The following is a 23,744-nucleotide window of genomic DNA, read 5'->3' as shown; positions in this document are numbered from 1 at the left end:
GAGTTTGGCTTCATATTTTTTACTGTTGATGTAATATTCTTTTAATAACCTTGTTATACACTTCAAGACCTTAGTTGTTGAACTGCATTAATAACATAACAACAACGACTTTCTTTAAACAGTACAGATAAGCAGTGTTATCCCCCTATATATTCGCTTTTCCGGACTTTTGCATTTTCGGACTGGGGTCTGCCCCAATTAGTCCGATTATCGGATTCTACTTACCTTTGTATGTGGAAGTTTGGAGTTTGATGAAGTGTTCTTTACAGTAGGATGAAATCTGGTGACTGAAGCATAGGGAGATCATCAGGATCACTATTGGAGGAGGCTGATGCAGTGGTGGTTGATGGAGAGGTGGCGGGGAGGTGGATGGTGGGCTGGTGCTTGGCGGGGAGGTGGATGGTGGGGTGGTGCTTGGCGGGGAGGTGAATGGTGGGGTGGTGCTGGCGGGGAGGTGAATGGTGGGGTGGTGCTTGGTGGGGGAGGTGGATGATGGTGGGGGAGGTGGTGTGTGGCGGAGAGGTGGATGGCGGGGTGGTGCTTGGTGGGGAGGCAGGTGGTGCTTGGAGGGGGGCAGGTGGTTCTTGGCGGGTAGTTGGGTGGTGGAGCGGCGGCATCAGCTGACCAAGTAGGTGAGGAGATGAAAAACATCGTGATAGGTAGTTGTTTCTTCTTGGCTTTGAGGTCATTAAACACTTCGTGGTAGGGAATCAATTCCTGGTTGATTTCTTGGATAATCTTAAGGCTCCATTCCATGGAAGGGTCATGGTCAACAATGAAATCAGTTACCATCTTCACATGTCAAAATAGTTGACCAAAATTGTTCAAGCCCAACCCTTCTTGTTGCATCACTAGCACTACCATAGGCTGTCTTTGAGGGCATTTCACACAGATAAAGTTTTGAGTACAACACAAGAGATGCTGAGTTACTGGCAATGGTTGAGCATAAACAAAGGGAGAGGAGGAAAGGAGATGCTGCGGTAGCATGGGGTGACTCATGCGCTGTGGGAGAGGCTCCTAAGCTAGCCACCATCTGCTTACGTGAATGTCGAAATCGTGAATCACAAATCCACGAATGGCAAGGGTTAAATGTAATCTATTCACACTAAATATTTGCTGTTTGAGAAAAGATTGGTTGTGTTCATTTATTTGATTTATAATGATAAGTCATCCATTTTGTAGCCAGTAATTAATGAGACAATTCCTATTTCGTTGTTACCCCACTGGAGCTAGTTATAACTATAGAACACTGTGTAACATGTTAACTTAAATTTGGTGTTGAGAAGACTTTTCCCTAATTGTGATAGAAAAGGATATAATTTTACCCCTTAATGTGTTATTTTATAACCTAAGTTTGTCTAAAATGACAATAGTGAAAATGCCAGCCAATAGGGCTTAGTGCCCAGGGATGATCTGACCTGATGATGGCTGGTGTAACAATCCAATGAATAGCTTTGTTTCCTTAAGGAACTCTAAGCTCCTACAACTGCACTTTATTTCTTACCATTTTCCTGGGTCTCTCTTGCTCAGTTGTAAGCCAAGATTTCAGGATCAGTTCCACATGATTTTCAATTCATACTGCAATTTTTTTTCCAGGTTACTCAATGTGAAATATTTTTGTCATTGATGGTGAAATTTTTGGATGGTGACCGGCCAATGGCAAGCGTGGCCTTGCTTTGGAGGTGCTTCATAAATTGGCTACAACCTAGCTATTGCAGTCTTTCTGTACCAACTATGACATGAAACCTCATGCTACAAGATATTCCAGGTAATGTATATTCTACTGTGCCATATTGTACTTTAATTTGGTTATTTTTTTCTGCATTGAAATACCTCTATGAATATTATTGTTGTAATGCCTCAATTCACTCATGTTTTCATATAATTGTTATGCATTACACACAAAGTTCATCCTTGATGAATTTCTTGCAGGATATAGTAAACAGCTTGGGTGCATTTGTGCAGTCACTTTTCATATCACCACAATCAAGTGTTGCTGCTCAGTTGGGAGGTGGCAGTCAGAGTGGGGCACAGGGTCAGCCTCCCGCATTGTTGGCTGGCATGCCGTGGGTCGAGTGTCTCCCACAGCCAGCATTCTTCTATAGGGGTGTTTACCTTCCCTGTGTAAACATTCCCACAGGACAAGCAAAGTCTTCATAGTAAGTCCATCGGTCCATTTCTCATGTTGACAGTTTGTCCTGGAGTGCAAATACTGTCGTGTTGTCTATGATGCCTCACTCCCTGAAGCTCCTCTGAGGATAACCTGGAGTGAAGAGCCTCCCATTCTATCACTACAAATCTCCTTTGGTTCTCTTTTCACCTATCTCTTACTCTGTTCTCTCCTTAATATATCACAGCCTGACTGACCGAGCTTCCCACTGATTAGGGCATATGAAAATTTAACCAAACAAAGCTAAAAAATATAGTTACTAGACACAGCCAGAAATGTACAACATTCAGAACTATTAAAAATAAAAAACTGAGCAAAAACAAAGAAAATTGCACATTAGTACACTTTTCTCTTCTTCACTTCACATGCACTGATTTACAATCAGGTTGGATATTTTACACCTAATTTCCTTTTCCTCCTTAATGAGAACTGACTTAAACTCACTCACTGAGGTCATTGAAGTATCCTAGTCTGACTCTGGATCAGATTCATCAACAGGCTGAAACAAAATCCAGTCACTGCTACTGTCTGATGGCTTCCACACATTCATTACTCACCATAGGGTACAGTACTTACAGGGTGTAGGTAATGAATCACATTTCAGTTATCAGAAACAATATCTTAAGCTTTGGTCATTAATTAATTTTATTACTTACAATAGGCTAAACATTACATCAGTGATGTGATGGTTTTACGTTATCTTACCTAACATTTCTTGCTCTGTTGTGGCGTGCATTTGATGAAGAATTATTTCATTAACAAAATTCTCATGATTTTAATTGTTATATCATTAAATAATTTTATGGCTACTATGTATGCTTACAAAATTAAAGTTTTTGTAATTTTACTTAAAATTTTAATTATCTGTATACAGTGGTCCTCGGTTATGAGCCAATCCGTTCAACATGTTGCTCGTTAACATCAACAAACCATTGTTTCAATGGGTTTTTGAGTAGTGGTTCAGAAAAGGCCTAAATTCAACAAAATGTAGGCACACTACTTTGAGGTGTGTATGTGAGGCTCCTGGATGATGATGATGATTAGAATAGGGATGGAGAGAAGGGAGAAAAGGCATTGGGGTGGAGAGAAGTCACCCCCATAGCTTTCATTCATAAAATTTAGTTCTCTTGGTGTAATTCAAGATTATTTTCTTTAAATCAACACTGCATTATATATGGGTTATGTATAAATTCAAAATGACCAATAATTTGCGACACAGAAAAAAACATTAGTTGAAGAGAGTCTCAGCAAGATGTTACCTCCAGTGAAAACAGAGAGAGACTAATGCCTGTTTTGTTAACAGGCTGGATGGCATAAAAACTAGTTTCTTTGCCTTCAATTATGTTCAATAATTGTTAAAATGACTAAAAATATATTTATATACTTTTAAAATTATTGAATAGTATAAAATTCTGATACTTACTAAAATAGTAAAATTTAAGCCCTAAAACCGATTACTGTATTGGCTGACTAATACTACAGCTGGTGGACTGCCAAATGAAAAAACATGTTGAGGTCGGCTTAAAAAAACTGGTTAATGAGGCATGTTAACTTAAAGTTAAGAATCTTATGGAAGGTAACTCGTTAACACGAAATCTCATTAACCGAGGCATCACTGTAATATTCAAGATAATTACATGCCAATGGATTAAGCCATTGGATAAGAATATATTGGCTAGAAAGTACAGAACTTTTTGGGTTGGTGTGACAGCCTATATAAAAGGTTTTAAGTAGGCAGAGTCTTCGTACAATAAATTTTTTTTAACCATTTAAGGCTAGGAATGAAGTTAATTTGTTTAATGGATAGGTAAAAATGTCATATTATCTAAAAAGATTTCCACATACTGTGTCCATTATTTTATCATGTTTGTTTACAGTTTAGAGATGCTGGACAAGCTTGAACCTCCAACAATACCTGATGGTTATGGCGTGAGTGTTGCCTATTACTGCCTTCTTGACATCATCGATCCATACACTTGGTCATGATGGGTCCACAAGCCTCCAGTGATAGTGCAGCAGGTAGAGTCTGATGGCATATTGTTACTTATTGTAACAAAATGGAAAAATCCAACCTAAGTATGTCTATTATCACCTGACTCAGTTGTGCCCTCACCCATCTTCTGATCTACTCTGTCCCATTCCCAAATACTGTACCAGGTTGTTTGGAGTCTTACTAAATCTAATCAGATGAGTGTGTTTGTCTGATTTTGAGGATGACTATGATGGAACTTACAGTAAGTCATGTTTTACTTTCATCACTGATTAAAGTTGTTCCCATTTTGTGTGTTCTTGTCTTGTATGTTTCTTGTTTTTGTTGTTCAGAGTGAGTGAGCTGTACAACCCTAGTGATGAAAACGCATAAGGTCCACGAACAGTTGGTGAACTCTGCCTGGTGGCCTACTAGCTGCTCTTACTATCCTACTAGAAGCTTGTACTGATGAAGCTGCAACAGAGAATATTCTTAAGGCTATCCAGGTCTGTTGAACATAGAAATCAATATAAAAAGTAAATATGTATTATTACATTTTCCTCTTGCAACCTTGTCCTTTCTGTGATAATGGGTGGTTGGGCAGGTGGTGACTTCTTTGTTTCTTTAGATTCATCAGCTATAGGGCTACCCCATGTTCTTGGAATATTCCATTCACCAAAGGCTTATCTATAGGTAAGTGCACCTGATATTACAGTGATACCCTATAAGCCGAAACAATTGGTGCAACTCTTTATGGGATAGAGATTTCAGATATGAGATGACTCAAACCAATACCACCTCCCGAATTTTCAGGTATACAGTAATATCTCGTTAGCGGAATCCCTCAAACCGAACTCTCCGATAGCTGGAATTGAAATTTCCTCAGAAAATCATTCCCAAAGCTGGAATTTTCAAAAAATTTACAGCTTTAGGAAAATTTTTCAAGTTGAAAATTGAGAGAATTTCTGAAAATGTCTTATAGACAAGCAAAGCAAAATATTTTTAGGGAACTATTATAAGTATAATAGGCTCTCACAATAGCGTCAATAGGTGCCTGAAAAACACCATTATTAGCAGCGTTATTGTGACATTAAAATACACGTAAAAAGGTTTATTGGTGCTGCCACCCCAAGAATTTCACCAAATTTCCCTTAGAAGCCCTCCTAACACTTTTTGTTAGCAGAAATATAAATTGTTATTCAATCATCAAAATAAAGAGTTTGAGTTATATAACACTTAGCTTGGGGAGTTTTTGAGGTGCTTGGTGTGATGATTGTTCTGTAGTCTGAGGGCATACACTTGCATTGTCTTTCATTCTACAGGCTAACCATTCTCAAAAAATGCTCTGTTATCACTAACAACCTGTTTCTATCATTTGATCATTCATAGCTCGCCTCGCATTTTCCATCACTAAAATATTTCTAAGTTCCTCTTAATATTTCACACTGTAGACTCAGGACAGTTCAGTTTCCTCACAATATCAATGTTCCGTACCACTTTCAATGGGCTCAACAATCTGTTCTTTATCCTTGACCGGGTAGGCACTCTTCTTGTGGCTTTGTCTCATAGCTTTGGTCTTTCTCATTCACTTTAAAAGTTCTCTGGAGTTCAGGCAGCAAATCCTCCCTCCACCAGCTCCCCTACCCGGCCAATCAGGAAATATTATTGTTCACCGATCCTAGCAACCACTGGTTATAGGTAATCTCTCCGTGAGCTGGCGCTGTATTCCACAGGCGTGTGTGTGAGAGTGGGCGGACTGGACCTCGTCATCAACATGGCGCAATACCTTCTTTGATGCACTCCCTTCAAATCTCTCCGTTATTCAAGAGAATCCAGACTTTATTATAATGGGTATCTATTGTAACTAACGTTATTGTCAAAAACATTATTGTGGAAGTCGTTATTGGCGAGAGTCTACGTAAAGTATAAATGAGAAAAGTTGTATCCCTTCAACATTACATTATATAACATTTTAAAATATGGAGTAAGAAAGCAAAAGGTGTGGGTGATTAGAGATGGGTGGAAGGAGTGGTAACATGCACCAGTGTTGTCAAGCTATAAGCTCCTCAACAGCTGATCTTTTGATCGCCTCCATGCAGTCACACAACAAGACCCTCACTGGTTGCTTGTTGTCTTAATTCCTCCCAGAATTTCAATGTGGCTTTAGACCATCATGTGTACGACGATCTTTGCTGTCTGCCAGATACAGGAAAAGTACAGAACAACAGTGACATATACATGGCTTTCATCGACCTAACCAAGGCCTTGACTCGATCAACAGGAAGCCCTCTGGTGCCCAAAAATTCATTGCCATTGTGAGGCAACTCACAATGGCATGAGCGGCTGTGTCCTGCACTGGCACGGCTGAGTTCTTCCCCATCTAAACGGGGGTTAAACAAGGGTGTGTATGGCACCAACTCACTCTCCCATTTTCTTGGCTGCCTTCCTTACTGTGCAGTGCCAATTTAGCCTTGGGGGGTGGACATTGAGTACAGGATGAAGGATCTTTTCAACATAAGACGACTACAGGCAAAAACAAAGGTGTCAGCAGCATCCATTACTAAACTTCAGTATGCAGACGACTGACCCTTGTTGCTCACACTGGATACAACCTACAGAAGATCCTGAACACCTATGCAGATGCTTATCGCGCCGCCTTAAGGTAAATGTACATAAGACTCAGATTCTCTTTCAACCTGCCCTGGTTCAGACACACCTCCACCATCCATCCAGCTTAATGGTACTACCCTCTCTAATGTTACCCACTTTGGTATCTCGGATCCCACCTGTCACCATCGCGATATCAACGAACAGATTCAGCATTGGATCAGATGTGCATCTCAGCCTTTGGCAGACTCTGAAACTGTTTCTTCAGCTGTGAGCTGAAATTATCTGCAAAGTTACCGTATATCGAGCAGTAGTCCTCCCCACCCTGCTATATGGCAGCGAGCCATGGGTCACATACAGGAGGCACCTCAAGGCAAGCAACCTCACCAACATAGTCGTTCCGTCCTCTATGTTAGCTGAGAAGACAAGAGAACAAATGTCAGTATTGCTGGCACCAACTGAAAGAGCATCGGGCTACCATTATCCATGAAGAACTACGCTGGGGCTGGCCTGTTACCCATGGACGATAGTAAATTAAAGCAGCTACTTAACAGTCACCTAACGAATAGTAAACGGCGCGGCGGGCAACTGAAAGGTATGAGGATAGTCTTAAACAAACCTGAAAAAGTGCCAATCGACCCCCTCACCGAAGTCGATTACTCCACATCGTAAAAGCTTGGAGGAGCACCACAAGAGACACTGTCAATACTTCGAGTTAGCCAGACTGCAAATCGAGGCAGACAAGTGCCATCGCCGAAGAGACTGCACCGCCCCTCCACACTCGATGTAGCCCCACATGTGCAACAACATTCAGAACAACTCTGCTGGTCCTGATGGCCTTTAATCACCTCAAACTCACCAATGAAGGTGACATCCCTTGTAACTCTTATCATTGTATCATAGCTGGATGATCGCTATACACGATTCTGAGTGACAGCAAAGTAGTAGTAGTAGGTAAGACCACATAATAGCTCAGAACACAATAAGGGAGGCGGATACCAGTGAAGTAAACAAGATTAAGATCCATTATAACAGAATGACAGCATATGGCGTGATAAGTTGCAGCAACTGTTGCTGCAAGTACCAGAGAATTTGAAAAAAAGTAGCTATAGCACAGGAGGTGGGCAACTCGAACTGGTTAACTACGTTACCGATAAGGGCAAATGGTTTCAATCTCAATAAACAAGAATTTACAGATGCCAATGTCTGCAATGGTAGGCCAGTAAAGGTTTGCCTCCCAAGCGTGGTGTGGCTCTTCCTATGACGTCGATCACGCCATGGTGCAAGAAAGGGGGCTTCAAATGCATGAGGCACGTTGAAGTAAGGGACCTTACAGCAAATATGTTGAAGGAGATCTGCCGGATGTCAGAGTAGAACCGACCTCCTTCCATTGGACGGTGAGAATTTAACATAGGACTTCAAACACATCCAACGAAGCCCGTGTTGACGTCAATGCTCGAGGATTCTGGACGCGGGGACAGTGAGCCTTCTTCGACATCAGGATTTTATCCCATGGCCGTGATGTCAATCAGAACTTAGCTCTCGTTGCTGCACACAGGAGGAACGAATGACAAGATAAGGGCATATGGGGAGAGAATCAGAAAGTTGATCAAGGCAGCTTCACTTCTAGTGTTCACAACCTCTGTGGATGGGACCAAGTAAGATGTTTCATGACCTCACGTGTTCTATCCGGAACAGAAGCAGCAGCCCAGAAGTTATGTTACAGCCTGGATGAGATGTCAACTGTCCTTCTCTTAGTCGGCTTTGCTTGCCTCGGGGAACGAGAGCATTGGCCCCAAAGCCGACAACAGTTGCAGATATTGACTATGAGGCAACAAATGACAGATCTGTGGCTCAACTAACTCAACACAGCTAGGATAGCTACTTATGTATTAGGATATTTAATTTTAAGGTAATAAAATGGTGGCGTACATGTATGGCTATAAGGGAGGATAAATATTAAAAAAGTAGTAGTTCTGTAGTAGTGTTAGAGTCAGGTGGTGAGGTGACATGCCAAGATTACATACACACATTAACAGCTCTACTAAACCTTTGTCTTATAATATTTAATGTTATAATTTATATTTTTAAAATTAATTGATACATGACTGGGCTACATTTGCACTTAGACAACTGATCAGTGAATAAACCAGGGCAAGATGCATTATACACTAGTGATGTCATGAAGCTTAAACTAAATTAGGAGCAACAACATAAATCATAACCTGTATCCTAATTGTACTTAGTTAATTACTAAAATTATTATGTCTGGTGCAAAATAAGGTATGTTTATACCAAATTGCTGTCTTACAAGAATTCCAGCAATGTAAGTTATATTCTCTTAAGTCAAGTCAGTGACATTTGATAAGCCAAAATTTAAACCCTCTGCCTTTCATAATCCTTGAGTAAGCTGTTAATCTTCCCTCCTGGCTGTCAACACCCCACCTCCCTCCTCCCAGCCAGAGGTTGAAGGATCCATTGGGGGTAACGGCGATCATACCACCCCTCCCCAAAGGGTCGTATCACTGTTTGTCTACTGTACTGACTCATTCATGATACAATATTGTTTATTTGTTTTTCATTAATTAGTACAGATACATTACTGTAATAATCTGTACTTGTTAATCTGTACCCTTCATATACAATAGAGTGCAGTATAGTACTTTGTATATACAGTCAACCTCGCTTTACGCTGTCCCACATTCGCTTCCACGCTTACGCTACCTTGCCGTAAACCGAATGCTCCACATTCTGCTGTACCCCTTATGCAGAAAGTGAGCAGGGAGCATAAGGTCGCCCAGTCATCAAAACATTACCGAAGTTCTTCACCCGCCACCCACCACAGCTGGCCCAAGTCAGTGATAGTGATAATTATAGTGAGGATATGGACTAATATGGACTTTGAGGGTTTGACAAAGAGGCCCTGCAAGCCTCTGTGATAGTGATACAATTGATACAAGTGATACAGGTGAGGGCCAATAATCTGCCTCTGCCTCGAACCAACCCCCATCCCGTGTGCCCAGCCATCTTTTCTACTATGTAAGTGTAAAAATCCTAATATTATTGATATTTTTCTTAATTATTAGTGTGCATACCACCATAAAATTAAGAAGTTATTTTTTACTACGTAGGTATTGTGTCTGAAAAAGTGGAGTTTGGGTGGCCTGGTCTATTTCAGTTAATCCCATATGTTATGTAGTTCACTTTACGCTGGGCCTCTGTGGGTTCAATGACCGCGGAAGCGGCGAGCAGCTCCTAAATGGGTGTCTTTTTTCTTCAGCACCACGAGAACTCTCACTTTTATACTTGCCAGCCATTTTAAAGGGATTAAAAAAAATTTTCAGTACACAGCGACTCAGTAACGCCGACTTGAAAAATACGTAATGTAAAATATTTTATACTATCATGGCCGTCTTATGTCCGGGTTGTCGAAGTCGATGAGAGATTGTATACATAATGGAAGTCAATGAAATGTAGTTCACGTATGGAATTACTGACACGACAACTTTTGAAGTAGGCATCCTTTCCATAACCGGATTACAGTACAGTGGTCCTCGTTAATCAATATCACAATTCGCTCCAGAAGGTTGTTCATTAACCAAAAATTGCTAACCAAAACCACTGTTTCAATGGGATTTGGGTAATTGGTTCCAGCTCACCGAAAATTATACGCATAAAGTAAAAATGCAGTAGTACAGTCGCTTAACATACGTAATAGGTAACCGAGATACCGTGAATGTTAAAACTTGTGCTATTGCTGCCCTCCTAAAACACCCCTGGCCCCCATGCCCTTATTTACCATATATACCTGTGTGTAGTTCGAGTTTTAAGACCAAATTATTTGGCCAAAAATTGGGAGTCGACCTCTAAACGGGTAATACAGGTTGTACCTCTCTAGTCCGCATTCTGTGGTCCGAAACTCCCGTGGTCCGGAACGATTTTAGTTTGTCCAATAGGTAGATAGGCAGGTTTTTTTTTTTACTTATCTGAATTATTATTATTATTACAGGAGTATTAAATTTTTGCCCTCAGGCCCCAATGTGGGTCAGTGACCTATGCCCGGTGGGCTAATCCTTAAAAAAAAAAAAGCCAGGGAAATTAAGGTTTGTTTACATCCGCAGTTCGCTGCCTCTGCTTGTCTATACAGAGTACAACATTTAACCCTTCAATATATATGAGCAGTAAATAAGTGTTGCTTTCATATTCTTATGGAGTAATGACGATATATTTTCACATGTGTGCACTTACATAATGAAGCAGTCTCACTTACCATTAATGTATTTTACTTATATTGTTCCATTTATTAACATTAAATAACATTACAGGTACTTCAAGCAACCATATTCATTTTTTATTAATTACTACAGCTAAACTCAGGGTCTTATTTTCTTCAGTTTTATATGTAGAACCAATCAGTCACTGGTTTCTGTAGCTTTAACATAAAAATGCCGAAAGCCGTTCTGCCTCCTAATATTCCACGATTATTAATAAATTGATTGTTAATTTTGCACACACAAACATTAATTCAATAAAACAAATTCAGAAACATTAATTAAAATATATATGAACAGTAAATAAGTGTTGCTTATATTCTTATGAAAGTAATGACTATGTTTTTACGTAAGATAAGACTTACATATGCGATCTCTTTTCTTTACCATTATCGTTAGCTACTTATTGTTCCATTTATTAACATTAAACATTACTTAAAAGAACCATATTAATTTTACTACAGCTACAACCAAGGTCTTATTTTCTTAGTTTATATGTAGAACCAGTCAGTCACTGGTTTTGTAAACAACTAAAACAATGCTGTCATCCTCGGTGTTTTAATATTCTACATATTATTAATGAATTGTACTGCTCATTTTGCACACCTAAACATTAATTCAATAAAAAGACATTCAGTAATAAACAATAATGATTCTTTGTACATAAGAGAAATGACGCTGTTTACACGATTGTACGCCGCCTGCACGCTGGCGCCGCTCAAACCGTCTAAATTCAAGTTTCCGCCACAAAATTTTTATTTATTTATTTTGTGTGTTCCAATAAAATACGTTAAGAATTAAAAACTCGAATTTGAGAAGCTACTATATCGAATTAACCCTTCAATATGTCTTCAAAGAGACCATGACGCGAGAAAGTGATGCTAGTGCTTCCAGGCATAAGCACATGTCACTATCTATCCAGGAAAAGGGTGAATTTCCTTGGTCCGCATTTTCATGGTCCGCACCGGTCAGGTCCGAGGTTGCGGACTAGAGAGGTAACGACCTGTAGTTTCATTAGGTTGAAAATATTTACCAGTAACTACCAGTAAACAGGGAAACGAGGCACCAACACACCACCAGCTGTGAGTGTCGGACAGTTGCCAGGGCAGATCTTTTAGGCCATCATAGCAAGCCCAAAGTAGCCAAATGCATGGTATGGTAGCACAGGATGATGTCATAAAGTATTAATTTTTTAGTTTATTTATAGATACATAAATTTTGTTCATTACATTTGAAACATCAATCTTTGTTAATTAAATTTGAAACAAAAGAAAACTACTATACCGTATTTCTAAATACCGGTATTTTCTAAATTATTACATCACAAGTATATTTTACCTTAACTGACTGAATGAATATATTCTCAAATAAATATGGAAATGTAATATTTTGTTGAAATGACGACGATTACAGTGGTGGGATAAAATCATGACTAAAACAATTACTTTGCTTTCTTTTCATGTAAAGATTACCATAATTGCTTTTGAATGGTTTTCTGTTAAAAACTGTTGTATTACAATAATATTCTATCCTAATTCACTTGAATAAATACTAAGATACCATATTTCTGAATATTTTCATTAAAACCATCAAAATCATTTTCCTTATCATCGCCTTCAGCACCAAACAGCTCCTCCCAGTCTTCTCCTTGAACAGGGCTAGAGGGTACATGTTTTTCGAATGTTTTCAGTTAAAAAACTATTACATCCCATGTATATTTTACCTAAACTGCGCCTGAATGAATATATTCTCAGAAATAAATAGTAGTTTTGCTGAAACGTGATGTATTTCAATGTAAAATAGGATAAAATACATGACGAAAACAAAAGGACTTTACCTAACCTTCTGATGTTCAGAGATGTTACTCGTTTTTTAATAGTTTTTTGTTAAAATACTGTTATATTGCAATGATATTCTATTCATACTGTGTGATATACTACATTCACGGAAAAATTTGCGAAAGCGTCGTATTAAGTGGAAAGTGGGATAAAATCGTGTGAAAACAATGACTTTAAGCTTTCTTTTGTTCAAAAGATGTTACCTTAATCGCTTTTGAATGGTTTCAGTTAAAAACTGTTGCATCACAAGTGAATTAGGATAGAATATTGATGTACAACAGTTTTTAACTGAAAACCGTCAATCGATTCTGTTAACATCTTTTAACAACGAAATCACTTTCATCCAATACATCGTCATTTCAGCATTTCCATATTCTCAGAAATAAATAGTAGTTTTGCTGAAACGTAATGTATTTCAATGTAAATTGGGATAAACTACATGAAAACAAAAGACTTTACCAAACCTTCCGATGTTCAAGACATGTTACCCGTTCGGTTAAAATACTGTTATATTAGTGATATTCTATTCATACTGTGCTTGATACAATACATTCACGGAAATGTAATATTTTTGCAACTACAAGGCTGATGTCAACACAAGCATGGTTACAGCGAGACTGACTGAGTGAGGGTGACGACGCGCTCTGTGTGTGTGTGTGTGTGAGGTAACGGAAGCGGGCAGTGTTCGGTGCCGCGCGCGATTTAAATGTACGTACTTCAATTACTTCAATGTACAGAATATTCCTCCGGCGGGGCAATCTGCGTATTTGCGAATCAGTGAATGCTAAACCCGTGGAAGTGAAGGGCTGACTGTACACTTACTTCGGGGTGTGTATGTAGAAGGCTCCTGGTTGATGATGCTGATGTGAATTTGAAGTGGGAGGTGGAGGAGGAGAAGGGAGAAGAGAAGGAAGTGGGGGTAGAGGAGAACCATTTTACTTCTTCATGGAAGGCGAGTCACCTTCCATAAAAATGTCAGGAACTTCTGGACTGACAGATTCTCCAGCAGGAAAATCCTCTCTCTTTTTTGAAGTGGAAGGCTGAGGGGTAGCATCTTTCTCCCGCTGCCTTTTAGAGAAGAAACTGTCAATTTTTGTTTGTATGGCATTTCTCCTCCTCATCATTTGCTGATTTTTGAAGGAGACCACTCTGTCCTCAACATTACACAAAATAGGTTCTGTTGTTTCCACATCAGGGTGCCTTGAAGCCAGTTCCCTGAACTTCTCCCAGTAGTAAATCACATCTTTCAACTGTTTAGCTGACATATGGTCATCACTTTCAATTTCCTCCTCACCACTGTCAGCCTCTACCTGTAACATCTCATCCAGTTGCTTCAAGTCATCAGGAGTAAGTTCCTCCTCATGAGACATCACAAGCTCTTCCGTATCCTCCTCCTCCACTTCAAGGCCCAATGACTGACCAATGGACACAATCTCCTGGTCCAACTCTGTTTCTTCCTCAAATCCCTCAAAATCATGGACTACTGATGGCCACAGTGCTTTCCATGAAGAATTGAGGGATCTAGTGGAGACTTCTTGCCATGATGACACAATCAATTTTACAGCCTCCAGGACGTTGAATTGTGTCTTCCAGAACTGTTTCAGTGTTAGTTCAGGATCGGTGGAAGTTGCCTTATAACACCTCCTGAACATTTTCTTCATGTACAGCTTCTTGAAGTTGCTGATCACAATCTGGTCCATTGGCTGTATAATTGATGTAGTGTTGGGAGGCAAAAACAACACTTTGACAAGGTCAAATTGAGCCTCCAAAGTGCTGGCAAGTTGAGGGTCATGACCAGGGGCATTATCCAAAAGGAGAAGAGCCTTTAAAGGGAGTTTATTGGTTGTTAGGTAGCTCTTCACAGAAGGGCAAAACACCTCAACAGCCCATTCATTAAAGAGCTGTCTTGTCACCCATTCCTTACCCTGGGGTTCTCAGAGTGGTAGACAAGTATAGGCTTCAGTCGGAAATCCCCTGAAACATTGGCACCAAGCAATAGAGTGAGACGGTCCTTCATGGGTTTATGCCCAGGTAAAGAGGCTTCAGCTCTGGTGATGAATGTCCTTTTGGGCATTTTCTTCCAGAACAGCCCGGTTTCGTCCACATTGAACACTTGCTGTGGAAGATAATTTTCTTCCTCCACCAGTTCCTTGAACTCCACTACAAATTTGCTGCTCCTTCTTTATCTGCACTGGCAGCCTCACCATGCCTAATAACACTGAAAATGTCACTTCTTTTCTTAAATTTTTTGAACCAGCCCTTGCTGGCCCTAAACTCTTCAAACTCTGTGCCAGAAGAACCAGGTTGCTCTTCTTTCAAATGTTCGTAAATTTCCCTGGCTCTTTCACAAATAAATTCAGTCGAAATTGAATCCCTTTCATTTGTTTTCCTTAATCCAAATAAGAAGTAACCTCTCTGTTTCTGCAATTATAGATCTACCTTTAAACACTCTGGTAGATTTGTCTCCCACTTTCACTTTTTTGAACTTGTCTTTCTGTGCAAGAATTGTCGACACGGTTGATGCCGACATGCCATATTCTTTACTAAGCACATTTGTTCTAATGCCTTCTTCATGTTTCTTTATGATTTCCTGTTTTACCTGGATTGAAATCGCCTTTCTAGATTTCTTTGGACCCATGCTGGATTCGATAAAAATTTCAACACTAAAATTTTAAGTTTAATTGCTGTAAATAAAGATTATTTTATTTAAATCAACACTGCACTGCGCTATATATTGTCAATATGTTGAATAAATTTCAGAATGACCAGTAATTGTACTGTAAAAACGTAAAAATAGTTTATGTTCAAGAGAGCCACAAGCAAGATGTTACCTCCACTGACCAGAGATACAAACTGACGCCTTTGTGGGTGAGTCAAGTGGCTGATTGGCGCACCAAAAAATTGTTTCCTGTACTGCAATTATGTTAAATAAGTGTTAAAATGACTACAAATTTTAAAATATAACTTGGAAAATTATTGACTAGTACAACCTTCTTGATATTTACTCAAATGGGAACGAATTTAAGCCCTAGAACCGATTACTGTATTGGCGGACTAATATTCCAGCTGGTGAGCAGGCGAAAACATGTTGACATGATTTCGTTAACCGAATTTTTGTTCGTTAACTGAATTGAAGATTCTTTGGAAGGTAATTCGTTAACCAAAATTTCGTTAACCGAGGCGTTCGTTAACCGAGGGATCACTGTATTCATTGTTTTTTATTTTTGGGTTTGCAAAGGCTAATGTTACATGATATAATAACAGATAAATTATTTGTTATTGATTAGTGTAGCAACTAGCCATACTCATTGTTTGTGTGTCATGTACTTTGATAGAAGCCTTAATAGAGTGGGCCATGATGGAAGGATGAGAGGAAGGATACACCTGAAAAGAGGAGTGATAGATATCCAGGAGGCAGCAGTGTGTATAAATGGCTAGAAAGCTTGATGGTGAGTGCTCTTTGAGGAAGGATGTGCTTTTCATGACTGGTGCTTGGCTATTTGCAGTGACAGGAATATACCAAATCGATACCTTTGGGCTGTATTGTAGCAGGTGAATATAACAGAACACATCTGTTTGAGAAAAAGAATGCTAGAATGACAGCACAGGAAAAGAAAGTCAGATGTTTACTCTTGCTTCTGGTCACTGTGCTGGAAGGAAAGGTTTTGAAGAGTGAAAAAAAAAAAAAAAAATTAGAATATGAAATTTCTTTCTTTTGCCTTTTTTTGTCTTTATGAAATTTGTATCATTCCCATTAAATGGGAAAATGTCACTGGGGTGATAAAAAAATGTGGAAAAAGGTCTTTAAAGAGGAAACAGCATTCATTTATTGCTGTAGATCAATGTACATAATGTTTGGGCTGTGGTTTGTTATTGAACTATCTTACTTGTTAACACTTGCCTGAATGAGTGTAGGGTTGTTGCTGGTAACCTTGATGAAGCTGGGTGAGTTATTACGGTAGGTAATCTCACGGCTTGTCACCTTTGATACAGTCGTAGATTGGTTGATAGTTGAAATCGTCACAGCCGCCCCGGGTAGCACTTGTAATTATCTTAGCTTATAAGTTACACAAGTGCACACAGGTTCTGTTATCTTCACTCGTTGTTCCTTGGTTTAATGTAAACACACGTGGTGATTTTCTAGTTATATTGGATAGTCTGGTCTTACAAGGTTGGTTGTTGCCAGACTAATGAGCATTAGCTATTAGCTTGTAATTAGCTGATATAATTAGAGACAGGTACAGCCTGGAGAGCTAGGCTCTCAACATGTCTTTATGGTATCGTGTCTGGCTGTGAACTGGTGAGAACTGTGGGAAACTGTGTGAACTGGCTGACCTCTCTGCGTCTGGTTGTTGGAGAGTAATCTATACGTCAACACAGACATAAAATCTAAACAGGCCTACTCACACACGGAGGGCTGAGAAGTAGATTTATGGGTTGTATACCCGAGAATGTGTGAAACAACAAACTGTCCACCTTAGGAGTGGAGGACAGAACAAATGCTTAATGTAGCTGTATGCTCAATAGTCTTGATGGTAGAATGTATATAATGAATATATGCCCTTAGCCCATATTTATATAATATTAATTGATAGCGGCTAGTACAATAATCCCTTAAACTTGTGATTATTTCTCAACAGACATTTGCTAGTTTAGCCGGCAAGCTTGAGCTGACAACACCACGAGATGCCTTCATCACTGCCCTGTGCAAATCGTGCCTCCCACCACACTACACACTAACAGTACTCAATAATGCTAGCGTGGCTGCTGCAGCATCATCCTCCGTGTCCCGTGGTCATCAGCGCTCGCCAAGTACCGAGTCGCAACATCAATATTATGACTCAGAGGTGAGTACTGGTGATTCTGCATCAGTCTGTCATAGAAGAAAAGTTGTTAGAACGTTAATATAACTACCCTGGGATCTTAATGAACTCAAAGGAAAATGGAAAACACCATAAGTAACTGTGCTTAGTGCAATTGGAATATTTTACATGGATGTATTTTTATTTACTGTTGACCTATTATATCTAACACAGATGTGTACAAGAGGTGTTATTCTGGTGCCAGAAGAGGTGCTTTTTCTCAACTTTTGTCTTTTGAAATTTTTTCACTGTCAGTAGTATGATGATCCTCCATTTTTTTTCACCATTTGAAATACAATTTTCTGTCCTTGATTTACGTGTCTGGGTTAAATTCCACGTAGTATGTGGTGCCTTTACTGGAGACTGTCAGTAGCTCTCTTTAATATATTACATCACTTATGCCCATAGGAATGCCCCTACTTGTGGACACACCGTTTAGAAGTATGTAACACTCTGTCGTCTGTGGGATATTATAGAATGCAGTTTTTCTGTAATTTTTTAGCTTGTGGTATATGAATACCAATTGTTATCATAAGAAAAATAAATTACTTCCTAATGACAGTGACATTCGAGACTTTCTTAATTTATTTCTTGTAAGTCTTACCCTCTTGAGAATATTTTTGATACGCAGATATTGTATGATAACAATTTTACCTTTTGTATTGTTCCAAGTTTTCATAAATTTTTAGTACCTGAGATAACTCTTTTTTAGTTATTTAATTAAATGTCCATGTTTTTTGTGCAGGTGGCAATGTTGTGTGTAGTTTTGAATGTACAGTATTTGCCCCTTTTTATACCCCATCAGACTGATGAGGAAAGTTATGGATCTGAAATACTAATTCTGACTGATTTTCTTGGAATACTGAAGGCTTTAGGAAACAGTGTGACAGGCATTATAGACCTAGATTAATTTTCCCTGGCAGGTCCGTCATCAAGTCGTAGCTGTGGGGACGGCACTGGCGACACCATCACTGCCAGTTGGGGCACAGCAAGGACCAGTGATGCTGACCAATAAGAACCTGCAGTGTATGCGGGCAACCCTGTCAATGGCACACTGTCATGGTGGTGTGTTAGGGGCAGCATGGCACCTCCTCCTCACAACCCTCCAACACCTCGTGTGGATACTGGGTCTCAAGCCTTCAACTGGTGGAAGCTTAAAGGTACTGTACTGTACCAGACACAAAGACGAATACAGAACCAGAGATCTTTATGTGAGATGTCTATTCCTTGTTTTTGCTTTCAATAAATTTGTAGTAATAAGTGGACTACAATACTGTATCATACTTGTGTTTGTGTAACTAGCTATACCATTATTAGTGGTCTACAATGTCACACTTGTGTAACTAACTAAACCATTAGAAATTTTTCAAGTTAGACCCAAGGAGAGGAGGAGGTATACAGTAAACTCTTGTATATTAACCTGGTGAATGTAGTGAATAATGAATCTGTGGAAATTAACATGTTAGGATCAGGGTTATACTAAGGGAAGGGACCCAAATGTCTGCCACTAATTAATTAATGACCCTGTTAGTCCGGTAAGCTCGCTCTCCTGCTTGATCATGTCTCTTGGTTAGTTTAGCATCTTTTATTTCAATATTTTGTTTGGTAATTCTTGATAATATTTTTGTTTTTTAAGGGGGATATCATAGTGACTACTGGAGATGACAACTCATGAGGTCTTGTCCAGGAAGTTCAGGGATACAATTAAAATCTTGGGAAAAATGAGCTGCATTCCAGACCCCAGATTTCTGCTTCCCAGCCCACTAAATTTAACAATAAAAACCCCAAACTACCTTATTACAATAAAAAATTTGAACTCCAAGACTTTGTAATATTTATTGTTAATATCCCCTCCAGCATAATTTTTATTTAAGAAAATATTAAATATCTCTCCATTGTCCTTCACCAAGCAGCTCATTATAAATACAGACCCATTGTCTAGGAGGTCTTCAATATTCAGATATCCCTACATAAAGTTGGCAAGGGTTGGTTTACTATTTGTTTGGGATCACCTGAAAGTTAACCACCCTAATGCTAACCAACCTGACTGAGTTTAGGAAATATATGTAAGACTTTGACTGAATGTGAAAGATACCCGGTATGTTGATTAGGTAAATGGCTAGTTAGACATGTGGAAATTGAAGGTTTTATGTATTATTGTGCCACAAGTCTTGTCAAGTAGAGTTACACCTCACTGGATGTTTCAATTAAATTATTTCTGTTTTGTGATTCAGAAAATTTCTAATTCTAGTATCAAATTTGAAGTCAGAAATGTTAGCCCATACAGTGAAACTGGTCTGAACTTTTGACATTTTTTGGGTTTCCGTTCCATAATGTAACACGTCTGCAGTCAACTGCTGAAGGAAGTTAAAGGGGTTGAGTATAAGACTGTGTCTAATTTCTGTATATTGTAATACACTCTTACATATCTTCGTAGGCTGGGAGAAGCACTGCAGAGACCAATGCTGTGATCACAACAGCAGTCATTGCGGATCTGCCGGTTCTCTCATCGATGCTAAGTCGTCTGTTTGAGTCTTCTCAGCATCTCAATGATGTGGCTCTCCATCATCTTATTGATGCTCTCTGTCAACTCTCCAGGGAAAGTATGGAGCTGGCTTATACCAATAGGGAGCCATCACTGTTTGCTGTTGCCAAACTTCTTGAGACAGGTGAGAAGCTCATTACTGAATGTCCGTTTTCTATGTAGAGTTTCACCACTCGATGATATGGATGCTGTTATTGTATCTTGATTAATTAATTTGAAACTCCTAAGAACTGGCTCTGAACATCCTCATTCTTTATATAATATTACTGTACTGCAGTATAACTTGGATTTGAACACTTAACATTTTCTCAACACATTTTTAGATTTCAAATGAACCAACTTTGTAGTTCCTTGACCAAAATGGTAAGATAATCTACAAGTACCATCTGGTAGTGCAAGGAGGAATTAGCACACATAGTATAAGTTACTGACATATGCTACTTGTGAAATGTTCAGACGATATATAGTATCATCATTTTTTCAGGTGTTGTTAACTTGGGACGAGTGGAAGTGTTGTGGAGACCAGTGACCAATCACCTGCTGGATGTGTGTCAGCATCCGCATGTGCGTATGAGAGAATGGGGTGTAGAGGCTGTCACATACCTGGTGAAAGCAGCTCTTACACACAAACACAACCCACCACTTAAAGATAATCAGGTGAGGTAAACTTTTAAGTTAATTTAATGTATTTACTTTAACATGAAGATTGCCTAGATATATCAATATATCATGGAAAGAGAGGAACATCATGGTAGATTGATGGCATTAACATGCAAAAATTTGTTTAGAGATAGTTGTTTTAGTTGCTTGCAGACGGTGAGAATTGGAATATGATGACAGAAGAGTTTGAGTATTGAATAAGATGATAGAGAATTTTGTAAGTGTGAGAAAAAGAAAAGTGATGAGGATTCTGACAATATGGTGAATGAAAACTGTTGGAAAAATGGTAGGAAAAGAAATGTGTTAGAGTATACAGTATGAGGGATACAAGTGGGGGTTGAGTCAGCTGTGTTTTCAGATAACATTGCTTTAGTGGGGAATTTAGAGGGAAACTTGTTTATACAGTATTCCCTTAAAGCTCACGGGAGTTAGGTAAAATGAACCCCAGGAGAAAGTAAAATCAGCAAGTTTTTCATGCCGGCTCTTGGAGTATGCAAAATACAGTACAGTACATATAAATAGCTATATGCACATGTATAACAACATTATGTACACATATCCACTAAACTATGAGGGTTTAAACAACACAGCCCTCGCTCCTCTGTGTCTGACAACTTCCATTACTGACTGCGAGGGGTCTCTTTGGTCTGTACTGCTCCCTGCCCCACGTGAGAGAGGAAGAAGGTATTGCATGGTCCCATTGTTACATACAGTCAACCCTCACTTTACGCGGTCCCACATTCCGCGTTTCCACGTTTACGCGGTGCCCTGCCAGAACCCAGGATGCTCACATTCCGCGGTGGGTGTACCCCTTTACACGGGTGAAGTATAATTTTTTTTAATTTAGCTCATAAAATTCATACAAATTATCCGGCCAGAATATAATTTACATTGCTGGAATTCTTACAATTTGATGATCATTTTGAATATAAACATCATAGATTTTGCATTAGACATACAAATTTTAGATATAATGTTTACTCTTGAGTAAATATGTTATCTTTTGTGCAAAATATATGATATTTATATTCAAAATATTCCTGGTCTTACAAGGAATCCAGCAATGTCAATTATATTATCCTAACTTTAGTCTGATTTATTATTTATTACTAAAAAGGTAAACAGTCTGGTATTCCCACACATTTATCTAGTAGGGACGTTGGTGGGGGGTGGGGGGGAGGGAGGGAGGGACCGGCGACCGACCATCTGTTACCGTGTGAAGAATATTTTTTTTTTTATTAACTGAAGATTTTTATTTTAGCTCATAAAATTCATACAAATTACCCGGCCAGAATATAATTTACATTGCTGGAATTCTTACAATTTGATGATCATTTTGAATATAAACATCATATATTTTGCATTAGACATAAAATTTTTAGATAAAATGTTTAATCTGAGTAAGTATGTTATCTTTTGTGCAAAATATATGACGTTTATATTCAAAATATTCCTGGTCTTACAAGGAATCCAGCAATGTCAATTATATTATCCTAACTTTAATCTGAGGTATTATTTATTACTAAAGTTAAATATTCTGGTTGTCCCACACATCTCCTTGGGACGGTTGGTGGGGGGTGGGGGGAGGGAGGGACCGACTGACCATCTGTTACCCTGTGAAGAATATTTTTTTTTTTATTAACTGAAGATATTTGTTTTAGCTCATAAAATTCATACAAATTACCCGGCCAGAATATAATTTACATTGCTGGAATTCTTACAATTTGATGATCATTTTGAATATAAACATCATATATTTTGCATTAGACATAAAATTTTTAGATAAAATGTTTAATCTGAGTAAGTATGTTATCTTTTGTGCAAAATATATGACGTTTATATTCAAAATATTCCTGGTCTTACAAGGAATCCAGCAATGTCAATTATATTATCCTAACTTTAATCTGAGGTATTATTTAATACAAAATGTTAAAATCTAAGTTTTTCACCCAACATCTCTTGAAGGGAGGATTGGTGGGGGGTGGGGGGGAGGGTTGGGACTGACCGCGCGGTTGGAAGAGGGGGGAGGCAAGGTGGGGTACTTTGATTGACAGATAGTGTCGTGAAGAATATTTTTTTTTTTTATTAACTGAAGATATTTGTTTTAGCTCATAAAATTCATACAAATTACCCGGCCAGAATATAATTTACATTGCTGGAATTCTTACAATTTGATGATCATTTTGAATATAAACATCATATATTTTGCATTAGACATACAAATTTTAGATAAAATGTTTAATCTGAGTAAATATGTTATCTTTTGTGAAAAATATATGACATTTATATTCAAAATATTCCTGGTCTTACAAGGAATCCAGCAATGTCAATTATATTATCCTAACTTTAGTTTGAGGTATTATTTATTACTATACCTGGTTTTCCCCCCAAATTTCTCAGAGAGGAAGAGCCAGCAGTGTAGTGTGAGAAGAGGGGGAGGGAGTTGAGTCCATTATTTGAATGGACATTAACTTGGCGACTGTATTTCTCTATTTCTCTTAAGTATTAATTGTGTGCATGTACCATCATAAAATTAAGATGTTATTTTTACTACAACATAGTTATGTGTCGTCAAAAAGTGGAGTTTGGGGATCGGCCTGGACTCCATTTCAATCAATCCCTTATGTTATGTTATTCACTTTACGCGTTTCTCGCTTTCCTCGGTTCCCTCCGGGTTACATTAACCGCGTAAAGTGAGGGTTAACTGTATAATGAAACTATAAAAGTTGTGGACAATTTATTTAAATTCTCTTATGTGACTGAAAAACAAATAAAATATAGGTTGACAACCCTTTATCCGAAATTCCGAAAACCGAAAAGCT

The 23,744-nt window shown here is 38.7% G+C and overlaps 1 protein-coding gene across 1 annotated transcript in view; it reads left to right on the top strand.

Annotated features, from left to right (window-relative positions):
- Positions 1–21,426, top strand: part of LOC121877002 (protein MON2 homolog) — a 42,835-nt gene extending 21,409 nt beyond the window's left edge. Inside the window, 9 exon segments of the mRNA XM_042382586.1 lie at positions 1,933–2,159; positions 4,048–4,133; positions 4,136–4,180; positions 4,499–4,562; positions 4,564–4,645; positions 17,496–17,702; positions 18,641–18,877; positions 20,155–20,386; positions 20,747–21,426. Of these exon segments, the coding sequence (XP_042238520.1) occupies positions 1,933–2,159; positions 4,048–4,133; positions 4,136–4,180; positions 4,499–4,562; positions 4,564–4,645; positions 17,496–17,702; positions 18,641–18,877; positions 20,155–20,386; positions 20,747–20,928 (1,362 nt within the window). The 3' untranslated portion in view covers positions 20,929–21,426.
- The last annotated feature ends 2,318 nt before the right edge of the window (positions 21,427–23,744 follow it).

The sequence above is a fragment of the Homarus americanus genome, unplaced genomic scaffold, assembly GCF_018991925.1.
Source record: "Homarus americanus isolate GMGI-L3 unplaced genomic scaffold, GMGI_Hamer_2.0 scaffold41497, whole genome shotgun sequence".
NCBI classification, from domain to species: domain Eukaryota; kingdom Metazoa; phylum Arthropoda; class Malacostraca; order Decapoda; family Nephropidae; genus Homarus; species Homarus americanus.
The sequence above is the reverse complement of the archived record's forward strand: the minus strand, read 5'-3'. Positions and strand labels throughout refer to the sequence as shown.